The 14,240-nt window shown below is 34.9% G+C and overlaps 1 protein-coding gene across 5 annotated transcripts in view; it reads right to left on the reverse strand.

Annotated features, from left to right (window-relative positions):
- CTTNBP2 (cortactin binding protein 2) overlaps positions 1 to 14,240 on the reverse strand; it is an 87,216-nt gene that overhangs the window by 33,740 nt on the left and 39,236 nt on the right. For all 5 annotated transcript variants that reach the window (XR_010608199.1, XR_010608208.1, XR_010608207.1 and 2 more), the window contains exons 5-7: positions 9,938 to 10,141; positions 4,431 to 4,530; positions 909 to 1,059 (exon numbers count right to left, since the gene is read on the reverse strand). Coding sequence is in view for 2 of the 5 variants with exons in the window: in XM_065659818.1 (XP_065515890.1) it covers positions 909 to 1,059; positions 4,431 to 4,530; positions 9,938 to 10,141 (455 nt within the window). In the remaining 3 variants the exon portion in view is untranslated. The remainder of the gene's footprint in view (positions 1 to 908; positions 1,060 to 4,430; positions 4,531 to 9,937; positions 10,142 to 14,240) is intronic.

The following is a 14,240-nucleotide window of genomic DNA, read 5'->3' on the forward strand; positions in this document are numbered from 1 at the left end:
AATAAAATGTAGCAGAAAGGAAATTTCACAGCTTTCTCCAAGAACAGTCCAACAGACAAAGACCTCAAAATTTTCAGTGGAGTCTAAGTGATACAGGACTTACATGCTGTTAATAAACTGTTTCCTTATCATGTACCAAACTAACACGATTCTAACAATAATCTGTTTCATACTGCATTAATCAACTCACCAGTCTGATATTTTCATGTTTTTGCCATCATAAGTTCCTCTCATTTCAAACAAAATAGATTTACTTTCCAAATAAAAAAAAAAAAATAATCTGTGTAATAGTGGAGTAGAACGTATTGTGAAGCTAATACTCTTTGTACTGTTTCTTCACGGCCCCTATCCCTCATTTATAGTCATGTTTTCATCAAGTCTTAAGAAAAACTTCAGGAAAGCACGCGAAAAAGGCAATACCTACATGTTAGTTTTGAGACAGTCCTTTTTTTTCCTCTATAGATACATTGATTTTGGTCACCTGTGATATATCAGACTTTACAATCCTGGCTGACAAATTTGGGGTGGAGGTCCCCTCAAAGACAACAATAAAGCCCCCTAACACAAAATGTGGAAGCATAATCCATATCTCCACTTCTCCACCTTAAAAATAAGTCAAAATAAAGGAGTTCTGTTTTGCAAATCCAGTGCAAAATGCAGATGGAATCTGAAATATGTAAAATGATATGGAAGTCACATAATTTACAGGATTTTAGACAATACACAGCTTCAAAAACCCCAAGAAGTATGATGAAAAGAAGAAAATATTAATTTCAAATTATGCTGTTTATTCCACCTTTAAAAAAAACACCCTTTAAATAAATATTTTAATGTTAGTATTTCCTAGCTGTTTGCAGATATTCAGTACTATACAAGGTACTTTAACTTTACGAACTATTTCAACTTACAGTGGTTTTTACTGTTCGATCTGCTCCACCTTCCAACAATAGCTTAATACAATCATTATTTCCATTTTTACAGGCCAGGTACAAAGGTGTCTGTCCTCTTTCAGCAGCATGGTTAATATCAGCCTGATACATAATTAATAATTCTGCACACCTAGAGCAAACAGTAAGGTAGTAAAATGATTTTATATTTGACATCCAAAACCTCTTTATAACTTACAACATTTAAATATTTTTAATAAAGTACTGATTTTACAGATCTACCCATAATTTTATCCATCATGTATACACAAGTATAAGGTACAATTTTATATGTAAGCATAAAGACAGAAAATCAGATTACTTTAAACCCATGAATCCTCACAGAATACCATATCTTAAACTGTTTGAATCTTAAACTACTGTAGATGAATTCAAAAGATGTGAACGTAAAACATTTAATTTCACAAGGCTACTAAAATCGAATGACAGCTTCTTGAGAAAAGCCTTCAACTTAGAAAAAAAAAAGGTTTTTCTTTCCTGACTGATATTTAAAATCTGATTTAATACTGATATTTAAAATACTTTTTAAAAGAAGGGAAAAAAAAAAAAAAAGAAGGACTAGGACTAGCTTTAGATACCAACAAAAGAGCCACTTGCCTAGAAGAGTAACTTGGTGTGGACAGCAAAACAGCAATGGCACTATCTACTATTCACATCCCTGAATGGAAGTTACTCCAGAAGGATGGCTTAGGGTGTGTGGTACTGGATCCAAGACCCCATACTTCCTCATAATCCTGTAGCAGTAGGTCATTTTCTTCCCAGTTCTTGAGCCAGGGTTGGCTCCCTTTCCCTTCCCAAACCCAGATTTTCAACAACTCTCAAGACTTTAGAACAATCTTAACGCCAGTCTAGTCCTTCTGCAGCTCAAACAAGGGCTATAAACAAAGTTAATTCCCCATCTCTGGGTGAATATTTATCAGTCCATGAATAGAATGATATCAACAATAAAGCCTCAAAGCAATTAATGCAATGCCAACTAACTACTGGAGAGGAGACCATACTATGACAATGAAGATGACAAACTATTTAAAATAATGTAAGACATATATAAGAATGTATGTATATAAGAAACTACAGATTTAAAGCAAAAAAAAAAAAAAAGAACCCACAACAAAAAACAAGTATTTTTTTTTAAAAATCTCTTTCAAGTTTTTGTTTAGTCAGAAAAAAAAAAAAAAATCGATCAAGTTCAAGACAAAATGCACAATTTTAGAAAAGAGGAAACCATATAAAATTAGTATGAATTATGTAGCTGTGCTTACTAAAAATGCTTAAATGAACAGAAAGTCCACAAATATAAGCAATGTTCTACCTTAGCAATGTTGAAAATGTATCCTAACCCTATAGTCACAAAGGTCATCTTAAGATAGGCTCATAACAAGACACCTCCATAAAGCAATTCAGATTGAGTTTTAAGTCTGCTATATAAAAATATCTGATTTGTTATTCTGCACTGTATTAAATGATTCTGGAAATGCTACATGGACTTTCCACCTGAAGAGCACGTAAGGTCAGTCTAGCCTGGACCACATGGGAAATGATTTTGAAAGTTTCTCCTAGAAGCATTTTCTCAATTGGTGATATTACTGAACAGCCTCAAAAAACTATTTTTTTTTTTCCTGAGTACATAACTAGGGCTGGAACAACAGTATTGTCTCAGTTCAGGAATAAGGTTAATGAACATGTCACAAGGGACTGGCTAGAAAATCTACCACAGGCAAGTACTGTGTAATTGATAGTAGTTTAGTGCTGTTATTCACCCCAGAATCTTAGTGCTGTCGTACAAGTAACATGGACTATGCAACACAACATTTGAAAGAGGAGAGACAATACTATTGCCCAAAATTCTGCCTATTACTGATTTTTTTCTGAGCTAGAACTTTAAAGTGATCAACCAATCAAACAGCCTGAAGCATTCTTAGTCTCTCTGATGTTTTTGGCTGGCCCTATTATTCCATGCTCACTTTTACAATTTGATTCATGTTTGGAATCTAGAAAAAGTGAAAGCAAGGAAAGCATTTAGAGATATCATACTCTTACGTAACTCTAAAGGAAAAAGAATATAAAGTCTGCAATATCATAACAGCAGATGATACACAGCAAAGTGTGAGGGTAAGAGAGAAATATATTCCTTCCTATTTAAACAATATTTAATGTTTATTTTTGTAAGAAAACGTGAAGAGTGTATTTTTTGGTTTGTCTTGTGGAGTCACATGTAATTTTTACAGATTTTATGTGAAACACTGAGACATTTAATGAGATACGTATTTCTGTGCTCAGAATGTGCTATTAAGAATCTGCTACCTCTAGATTAAAAATTCCAGTAAAAGATGCCCATTAGTTGATAAGCTTAAAGTCCTCCAAGAATTGACAAGAAACTCTGACAATCCTTATACACTCACAGAAGATCATGAGGAGGACAGGGATGCCACTCTTCCTCACTGTTGGGTCAGGACCTATTACAGCATAACACTCAAAGACTCGGACCCCTACATGTTACTGTATCAGAGCGAAATCCTTAAAAATAGTAAAGTGCATCATTAAAAGAATAAAAACCTGAAAGATAAGTGTAACCAAAGATACATAAACCAAAGGTAAAGTATGTAATAAAGATTCCTAGCCATGCTAAGACTTGCACTTGTAAAATGGTTTGATCTGGATAAGGATGCTCTGGAAGAGATTACCTAATGGTTGCTTCTAACTTTCAGTTCTATGAGTCTATGATAGACAGTAAAGCTGCAGAGCATCAGCCTTCAGCCCCTCTGATGAAGAGAGGGAAAGTGAGGAAAAAAACAATCATCTGGATAAATTGTTGAATAGTGGTTCTCAGTAGAAAAAGAAAATCTTCTAATCATGCTGTCACAAGACACCAATCTGTAAAATTAGCCTCAAAAATATAAAAGGAAATTATTGTAACTACATTTTGAAGAATGTTCTTAGAAATCTTTGGCTCATACATAATTTACAGGCTCTCAAAGTTACTGATATAAAAAAAAAACCAAAACCTTAAACCTTAAAGAACCTGTTCTGTTGTTGAAAGCATTTGACTCTTTGTCACTCAGGAGAATACTTAATGTTCTTTTGTCCCTATGATATTCACAGTTCTCTACGCTTCAAAACAATCAGCACAAAATAATTTATTTCCTTCTTCCTGTGTTTATCCTGTATTATGGCTGATAACTCAAAGAAAAATAAGAAATTCAAAGGTATGACACCCATGTAGACCAGTATTATATTGTGGTTACTAAGAAAACGTGTTCAGCAATCTGAAGAGCTGCAATTGGAAACACACGAAGTGAAACATATCAAAACCAGAATGGCATTTAAATATGAGTTTCAGTATATATTTTCAGTAAATGATAGTTAAATACACAATTACCTAAGAATGCAACAGTAATGTAATGAAAAAAGCATATACTATAACGTAAAGAGAATATAAAAATGAGTAACAGCTGACAGGCAAAACCTTAAGACTTCACTTACTTGACATGTCCCTGAGCAACTGCTGAACACAAGGGTGTAAAGCCATTTTTATCAGCAGCATCAACTTGTGCTTCTGCAGTCAGCAGCAATCTTACACAATCTATAAATTGAGCAGAAACACAGACTGATGCAACAAAAACAAGTGGTTAAAACTACCAGAAGTTAAAACCTGCTCAAGGGGCAACAGCAGCAAATCTTTTTGACTATACATCACATACCTTAGCGAACCCAAGTAAAAGCTCTGGAAGCAGTTTGCAGGAGAGAGATGAGAATTGATTCCATGGGGGCATCACCACTCTTTTGCAAAAGGGGCTTGGGTTGGGCTCTACTGGGGTCCAAATATGTGCCCATTGCTGGGAGCTCCCACAGTGTTACCCAATTTACCTCTGAAGTGGGGATTTGAGTTATCCAGCATCCCCTAAAGGCAGCACAGTCCTCTGGCAGTCAAATGACACAGCCCGAACATGACAGCCACAGGGGAGATGCACACAAGCTACACATAAGTTAAGCAACACGCTGGCCAATCTTGTTTTAGGACACTGTGATTTAGAATTGAAATGACAAATAAGACAAGCTGACAAACTCAAACCTTCCCCCAACTGTTCCCATTCACAGATTTCCAAAACAGCATGCTAAAAATAGCACCAGCCTCATTCCACCATCCTAAAGCCAAGTTAAGATAATTAATTATACAGTAATTAAACTGCTTTCCATCCATAAATTGGAATATCATTTGATGCAATTACGTCTGAAGAAAACACTTAATCTGCTCTGTATTCTTGATATTGGTTCTAGACCAAAATAAAACAAGTCTTCTGTAGCTGAAACTATGACTTTGAAAATAAGCTCCACTAGAACACCAATTATAAACTCCTGGCCTTATTTCTGAGCAAGCTTAATGTGCTCCATCCCAGCACTGAGGTCCTAAAGCCAAGCTTTGCTTGTGAAGCTTATCTCTAGATATCCGAAAAATGTACTCAGAGTTACTTAAAAATCTGACTAAGCCACACTATTTCCTGAATGCATTTACTTCTGTTACAAATCTTCCAAATATTAATACAGATGTTGTGGAGTTGATTAAATAAACATTTAACATTAAGGAATAAATTTTAAATCTCTGTGAATTCTTGTAAATTAAGATTCATACATTCTTAAATAAGTAATCTGATCTGACATGACTTTTTTATTTTTTTATTTTTTAATTTTTTTTTAGAAAAGGTTGATTGTCAGCATAAGCTACCAGGACCTGTTTTTTAAGTAATAAAGAAGCTCTCAGTTAACTAAGTTACCTAGTATTTCCTAACTTGCCACTTGTAAGATAATACCAATTAAAATATAATTATATTTTCAATCCTTTTGTAACAGAAAAAATACTCTGCTAACCACAACATGGGGTTTTTTCCTCTTTCCATTGTCGGTCCCAGTCTTACATTAAACAATTAACTTAAAAATACAGATTCCTGCTTGACATTCTAAAATACCTTTGAAGTTTATGAAGGATGTTGAAAACATTTTCTTCTAGCAGTTCCGCACATTGGGCTAGAATAGTCATTGGTTTCTTCATAAAGCATATGTTTGCCATGCAAAAGCTATGAAGAACACACAGAACAAGACCACCTTTCTAGAAAGGTATGGTTAACTCACAATTACTGACTAACAGATCATTTAGGTTGTAGCTTATCTATGTGGAAATACTGTTTCTGATGAAGGTCATTGAAAAGGGCTGTTTATTCTTAGGGAGAGGTGCAAGCATGAGGAAATACAGCTACTTTCATAAGGTATACCATGTGAGCTAGTAAGCTGTACCCAAGCCTTTTCTGGTGGCATATCAAGTCAGCGAACAACAATCTCCAAGAAGCCTGGATCCTCTGGATGGATTTTGGATTGGGATTTGGAGAAGTGTGACTTGAGTAAATCCAGGCTTATTAAAGCCAGTTCACTGCCATCTGCCACAGAGTAACCAGCAGTGGAGATGACTGAGCAGAAAGGCAGGCACAAGACAAGACACTGATGTCACTCAGTTTAAGGTTTTGGTCAGAGCAAAAACAAAACATGGAAGCATATTAACACAAACACCTGGAGACTTTACTGCTTTCCACCACAGCTGGGTAGTTAGTTCTTCCAGAGTGCTGGCAAACACCATGCAGACACATCCAGTGGCTTGGCAGAGCTGACTCCATGTAGCTGTATGTCTCTGCACCTCATTCCTTTCTACTTCCCACATAATTCCAGTTTTTCCTATCAATGAGGGTGCCACAGCCTCCAAATACTCAGGATAGAAGAGAATCAATTATACCATAAATGCATATGATTAACACATAGCTGAGTCCAAAGAATATTATTATTATTCTCTTTACATCTCTCAGACTCATGAACTCTTATTTTATTCCATCCTCCTCAACCACCTTGTGTGTGGCAGAGAACGGTCAAGACTGGCAACACAATACAGATATACAGGTATATTAGCTAAGTGAACTACTGTACATGTTATCAAGTGCGCAATAGTCTCAAGTGGCTCCTGCTTTGTTAATGGATCAAACCAAGAGGGCCTGACAAAACAATCTGTTCAGCTATCTCAATCTAGTGGTTAAATCATAAAATTAACAGCTTCCCAATGTCCACTCAAACACGAAGTGTTCGGTCTATGCTTGTAGGGTGAAGTTCCCTCCCTCAGACCTACCAGATTTGGGAACAGTGTGTGCAGGAAACAAAGCAGCTGCTAAGAGCTTCATGTGCTGGAACAACCCTCAGCTGCAGCTCTCAAAAGGCAACTGTTTCTGAACAGGAAGGCTACACATTTTGCAAATAGGATAGATTAGGAAAGAAAATTTGAGTGTTCTCTTGCATAACTCAGTTTTCTCTACAGACTGGGCTGAAAGCACCTAAGAGTTGCTGCCACCATGCTGGTTACAATGTGCTCTACCATTCTCTAGTTATGGACACATCTCAAATCCCCTATTTCTTCACTAAAAATGTGTGGCAATCATTTGCTTTCCACTCTTCCCAGACTCTCTGCAACACGCTGTTTCTGAAGGGAGGTACTCGCTATGCTGGCTTTTAACAAGTGCAGAGCTACTCTTCTGGCCAACTATTTCCCAGGAGAAATCAGAAAATCTGGCTAGTTGATTTCGTAAAAACAAGGGGTCCTGGAATCCTGTGCATCTATTCAGTCACTAACTACAGGTTAAAAGTATTCTCAATAAATTAAATCATGGTGTGATCACCCACCAGGGTAAAATTGTGTTCAGTCTTACAGCTGGACTCAATGATCTTAAGGATATTTTCCAACCTAAATGTTTCTATGATTCTAAGGAAAAATAAAACCAGCCAAAAGAGAGTAACTTACTATTGCAAATCCTCCTGAACATAATGAAAAAAATCTGTACAATGAGTTATATTATCCTTCTTAAAATGTCATTAGTGTCATTTCTTTCCACCAGGTTAGTTAAGCTATTAAAAAGTATTTTTCTAAATAACAGATTTATTCCTATGCTTCCTTTCTTAAGCCTATATATTTTTACATAAATCTGTTTTTCAAAGTCTCCATTTTGAAGAGCTGCACCTATCCATGAATTTAGGAACAAACTGCAAGTAACAAAAAAGGGATTACATATAAAAACAAAAATCCTTTCTCAAAAAATATTACATCTAATGCTGACAATTTTCACATACTGCATTAAGGAGACACCAGTACTGCTGCTGTGCGATTCTCTCATTCAGAATTCATACAGTCCATTCAGTCACTAAAACGCAATGATTTGTACAACAAAGTGTTTTTCACATCCTGTCAACTATAAATAGAAAAGCAACACTAAAGTATTTGTAATATATGTTTTAGCTTAAAAAGTAAAAGACATTAAACAACTACAGGATGAATATGCATGGTTTGTTTTTATTATTGTGTTCTCATACTTCTGCCAAATGCCTCTCTTACTTGTAATTTTGACAATAACACAGGAAACCTAATTGCCTTTGGTGTCAGTAAGAGCTGCTTAGTAATTGTAATTGAAAATCAGGGCATTTGCTTTGAAACATGCTAGGAGCACAAGATGAGTGAAGAAGAGCTGGGTCAGTTACAGTTTCTCACAAACACCAGCAATGAAAAATGGATGTAAGCCTAGCATAATCCACAGAACATTCATTCAGTGGGGAAATAAATCCATACAATATAATAAATTTGGACTTGATACTGAAGATAAAAAGTTGAAAAAAAAAAGGTGCCAAATACTAAAATAAAATAAAAATAAAGTACTTTTAAAATACTTTACAGGTCTTGGCAACAGGAAAGAATCTGTCAGATGAAAAGGTCCAGATGTTCCTACAAAGTAAACCACAGCACCTAGCAAGCAAACTCAAAATGTACTATTCCAAATAGAGCAAAAATCACTTCTAGCCCTGTGTCTGGTAGTAAAATTAACCCTGAACATGTCAGAAAAATGTACACTATCTCCCTAGGTATGGATTTTGGATCCTAATTTTACTTATTTTTAAAATACTTGAGAACAATAAATGGAATAGTCTCTCTAAATACTATTTTGAATGCTGGACTGAGGTTTTCTAATTGTGTCACCAACAAACATATTGTTAAATAAAACCACAAAATACTCTCGAAAGCAGCAGCATTAAAGGCATATGTTCCACCTTCTACCATGAAATAAAATCTTGACCTAACTAAAAATAGGTGGATTTTGGTTTTGTCATTGGTGTTGGTGGATTTAAACTTTAATGTCCAAAACAGCATAATGGTATTACTTGCAATGTAAGAATCTAGGAGATTTCTACATATGTAGAAAAACTACAGTAATGTGTGCTGAAATTTTAAAAAAAGATGATGTTCGAGAGCCTTACGAGTCTAAAATTATTGCTTGGCATTTGTATCCATGAAATTCGGATCTGTTACTAACATATTTGCCCCATTTCATAAATATATTCATAAAATATGAAGACTGTTGAAAGGTTCAAATATCCTACCTCATCAAGACGGAGGACTGGGGTAGTGGGGAAAGAAAAATATTATCTCAGTAGGGCTGCGAGAACAAACTAAGGCTGTTTGATCTATTTCAAAAATAAGACAGTTAATTTTATTTCCCAAGTAACATACTACTCTGAAACCCTCTTCCATCATTTTCACCACTGCTGCGGAAGATCAAAACACTGCTGATGACCTACTCTTTCCTGCATATTCCATGTAGAAATCTGAAAGATCTTTAGTTTGATACAGAACATGGGGTGATGGTATCTGGTGGCTCTTTATGGGAAGGGAGTGGAGAATCACCCTGCAGAATGTTACCACTAGCAATAATGCTTTCTGTGTTACAAAATTCTGCCTCCAGAAGTATCGTTTATACATGTATTATGATTTTTTTGCCATATAATCTTATGTATCTGAATTTCAGTTCCACATTTTTAAAACAAACACACATTTGACCTAATTATTAAAAACTCATGAAATAAATATACTTTCACTATTTCACATGAATGCTGTAATAAAACTTAGTTTCACTTACCTGTATGTCCATTCGTAGCAGCAGAATACAAGGCAGAATAGCCATCTTCACAAGAGTAATTAATGTCCAGTCCTTCTTCATTAAGCAGCATTGATAATAAAGTGACATTTCCCTGGGCAGCAGCTTGGTGAAGAAGGGTGGGCCTGCCACCCAGGGGGACAGGACCACCACTTGTTAACAAAGGGGTTAGGGAGGAAGACCAGCCTGTGAGTTAAAGCAACGGAAGTTAGATGGCAGACATCAATAAAGCTTTGCATTTTCTGTGGGTTTTTTTAAATTACAAAGGATCTTCAAAATGACAGGATTTGTTAGCTTAGCACAAGTTTTGTGATGATGCTTTGTCTATACATTAGAAGGTATCCCGAAGAATAAAAACCCTGTACAAGGGTGACAGTTGTTAATGCAAATGAACAGGATTTCATTACAAAAGGTTAATGTGAAACTTGTTATGAACTGCAGTAGTAGCTGGATGTCTCAAAAAAATTTGTATTATTAAAATTCAGAAACTACAAAAGTTTTATACAAATTTTAACTGAATTGCTGACATGCTGGGAAGGTTTTCTAAAGTATCTAAAAAAGGTTTCCAAAACATTTATTTTCATATATTTTCATACGAAATTATGTGCGTATGAATTTTCATCTTCCTTTACAGTCTCAGTGCAAACCTCAGTATTTATATCTCACCTGCAGCTATACGGATAAACTGCACAGAGAGCCCTTAGTAGTTGTAAGCAACTTCTAATAAGTCTGAAAAAAATGTAGGCCTCATTTACACAAATAATACAGAAATAAATATATTTACTATTGAACTGTACCTTACTGTTCCTTTTACTCAGCAATGCTTAAACAATGTATTATAAAATGCTCCAGTGTGAATGAATAACAGGTTATATAAAATTTATGAGTGAAAGCTTTCAAGTCACCCCATTAAAGAATAATATTCAATTCCAAGCTTTGAAAGCTTAGGAGTCATCTTGGTTAAATGTTCTGTTCATTACTTATCAGCTTTAGTAGGGAGCTTGTTAAGAATATGGAGTTTGCTGCATAAGGCAAAAAAAATTTTGTGCATTCTTCCTTGATCAAGGACTGCAAGAGAAAACAGGAGAAAGATTTTATTTTCCTTAGTTTCACTACTACTTGCAGAAAATCCACAGCATGTTAAAAAAAAATAAAAATGTTTCTCTCTTGAATAAATAATTTTGTATCCTGTGGCCACTATTATATGAGCCTGAAATCTTACAATAAAAAGCAAGTTTAAGCAGCTTTCACTGTGGTTCTGCAACACCCAAGATTGAGGAGGAGCTACCAGGCATTACCTCCAGCTCCATCAAGCTAACCAAGTGCTATTCAATCTCCAACAACCAGAATCAGAAAAACCGTATGGCAGCAGCTCTACCATGCTGGGATCATCTGCTGTGTGTTTTGGAAAACCAAAATTAAATATAGAAGTTCCCAAAATAAATCTACAGAAACTATAGATTTGGGAACCTTACAAGATCGGAACAAATTTTAATTAAGGTCCAAACTTACACGAAAATCCATCACCTGAGCAGCCCCAGTGAAGCAGCATAGTTTGATCCCAGTTCAAAACAACAGAAAAATAAATTATTGGAGTATTTTATATTTGTTTCTAAAGGAAGCTAAATTTGTCATTTCACATTCAGTTTATTAGCTTAGTATGTAAGGGAAAAATTTGTAGTATTTTCACCATGCTAGCTTATTATTCAACTTATTTATTTATTTGATATTGACTATAAGAAGTCATCACTACAGCTATGAAGTTACCTGAAAATAAACTGTAAAGTTAACTCCATCCATTTTCATAAAACTTTAATTCTGAAACCATCTTCTGACTATTAATGCTCTTACTAATATTTGTTTTTCCAGTATTTTTAATCAGAGTATTTCGATGTTTTCTGCAGTTTTTTAAAAAGCTATATACAAAGTAAATTGTATTCTTTAAGTGACAAAACCCCCATATTATTTCCATTTGCAATAAACACACTTAACTTTTACTAAATCCCCAAAGATCTAAATAACTTTTGTTCATCTTTTCCATTATAAAAGACGTTTTATATTTCTAACCTTCTGTTGTTTTTTAAAACAAACTGTGCTGCAGCTGTTGCTATCTATCTATCTATCTATCTATCTATCTATCTATCTATCTATCTATCATCTATCTATCATCTATCTATCTTGATGTTTTTAAATAGTACTTAACTAGATTTACTGTCTTGCCTTGGTAGTCAACTGATAGTGGACATTGCTTAGGCGGCACTCCAGATTGCTAACATTCTTTGTCCATGTTATGTAAGTATTTGGGTAAATTTGAGGAGACTGACTCTATGCTTTATGCATGACACTTTGCCAAGTTCACTTTGTAATACAAAAAAAATTTATGTGTTCCCTTCCTTATTGAAAATGGTGCAAGTTTTTTGCTGGTGGGTTGGTTGTTTTCGGTTTTTTTCCTAATAAAAGCATCATTAACAGAAATGTCAAAATAAAAGGATTTCTTTTGGTGCCATTTGTGGTATCTTAACTTTCATTTCAACTCCTTGATATGAAGACTACATTGTTGTGATTTCAGGGATGAAATTAATGATACTAGTTTATAATTAGATGAAAACCTGCTGGAAAAAAAAAAAATACAAAAGCCAGGTAGTAACATAAATATAACCTTACCTTCTATTACCAGTGTAAAGCAATACAATAAAGCTGAATTCATCCAACAAAATACAGCACTGTTAGAAAATACCAATAAATAAGGTACACCATTACAGATGCAAAAAGTTAGGAAATGTGAAGCATCTGTGAAAGCTTGTAGGGCATGCAGTGATGAAGGGCAGAGGTATAGACAAAAACAGCTTCTGGCATCAGCTTCAGAATGTGAGATGGTTAATTTCAGAGCCTTGATCAGTCCCTCACCCCCTGCTTTTATCTTCGAAGCCAATTGTATAGAAAGAATAAATCAATCATTACAGAAATGAGCAAAATGAAAAACATATTTCATTGAAGAGTGACATAGAAAGCGCAAAACCAAGAGGAAAGTGAAAGCAGAAATCCCAGGGGTATGAAAATCCAACTGCCTACATTCGTTTTCATTTTGAAGTCTCACAGCCATTGAAATGTGGAAATCCAAACAGAGCAGAAGCATTCTGGCACCAGTTCAAAGGCTGCTGAAGTTAATGAAAACACTGTCACAGATTTTGAATCAGGCCATAAATGTTCATTGTAATTTCTCTATGTGCAGTCTGTTCAACATTAATGGCAAAAGCTGGTGTCTTTTCCTACCAGGCATGGAAAGAGCAACATGCAACACAATTCTGTCTCTAAAAGAAGGTATTGTCATGTTAATTTAGCAGAGCACATAACTGAAAGAACTGGTACTCTGATTCTAAGTTTACTTTGAATATTTGCTTTTCCTATAGCCAAGACCCTCCCTTACTGAACATCAGGCTGCTGCTATGTTCTTACAGCAATCTAAGATAACTAGAACTGTTTTAAAATGAATATATAGTTTACTTTAGTGATTAGACTGTCATCAATTCTGAGTCCATGGAAAGAAGAAACAAACATGAGCTTGTTCACAAACAAAAAATATAAAAACAAAGGATACTTTCAAGACTTTTCTTAAATGTTAAATTTGCTCTGCACTGTTGTTTAAAAATATTAACAAATTCTGACTGAAGCTCACTACTTACTATACAATAAAATATGAATAAGATTTCACCATGCTCTGCTTTACCTGGAAGTAAAACTGAAATTCTAAACATTTTCTGGGGGGGGGGGGGGGGGGGAAGTTAAAAAAAAACCCAAAAAAACCCCAACAGACTAAAATCAACCAGAACATTAATAAAACTAACTGTGCCTACAGGGCATGAAAATGCAGATATGGGAAGGAGGTTTCAGTAGTACTTGTAGATTGTTAGATGTCCACCTCAAGCAAACTCATACTTAAGAAAGGAACTGAAAAAGTAAGTGACATGAATTCAGGCATTACTGATGACATTATCTTACTGAAAACACTGTTATTAAGCTTGGGTTATCTCTTCTAAGATGAAGTCTATTTCCATATATATTTATAAAATCTATTTTTTTTCTCAGAATGAAATTTTTAAGGAAATGTCTTTCCACACTTTCATAACATCTGTTGCTTAAAGCTTACTTAGTTCTGCAGTTTGCCAGAACTCTTGGCCAAAATAGATTAAGTGTCCCTGGAAAAACATAAATAAAAATGGGACTGGAGAGTAAGTGCAATAAAATATAAGCATTAGTTTGGGCAGAGACAAAAGAACTCCTGAAT

This window comes from Lathamus discolor, chromosome 1 (genome assembly GCF_037157495.1).
Source record: "Lathamus discolor isolate bLatDis1 chromosome 1, bLatDis1.hap1, whole genome shotgun sequence".
Taxonomy (NCBI): domain Eukaryota; kingdom Metazoa; phylum Chordata; class Aves; order Psittaciformes; family Psittacidae; genus Lathamus; species Lathamus discolor.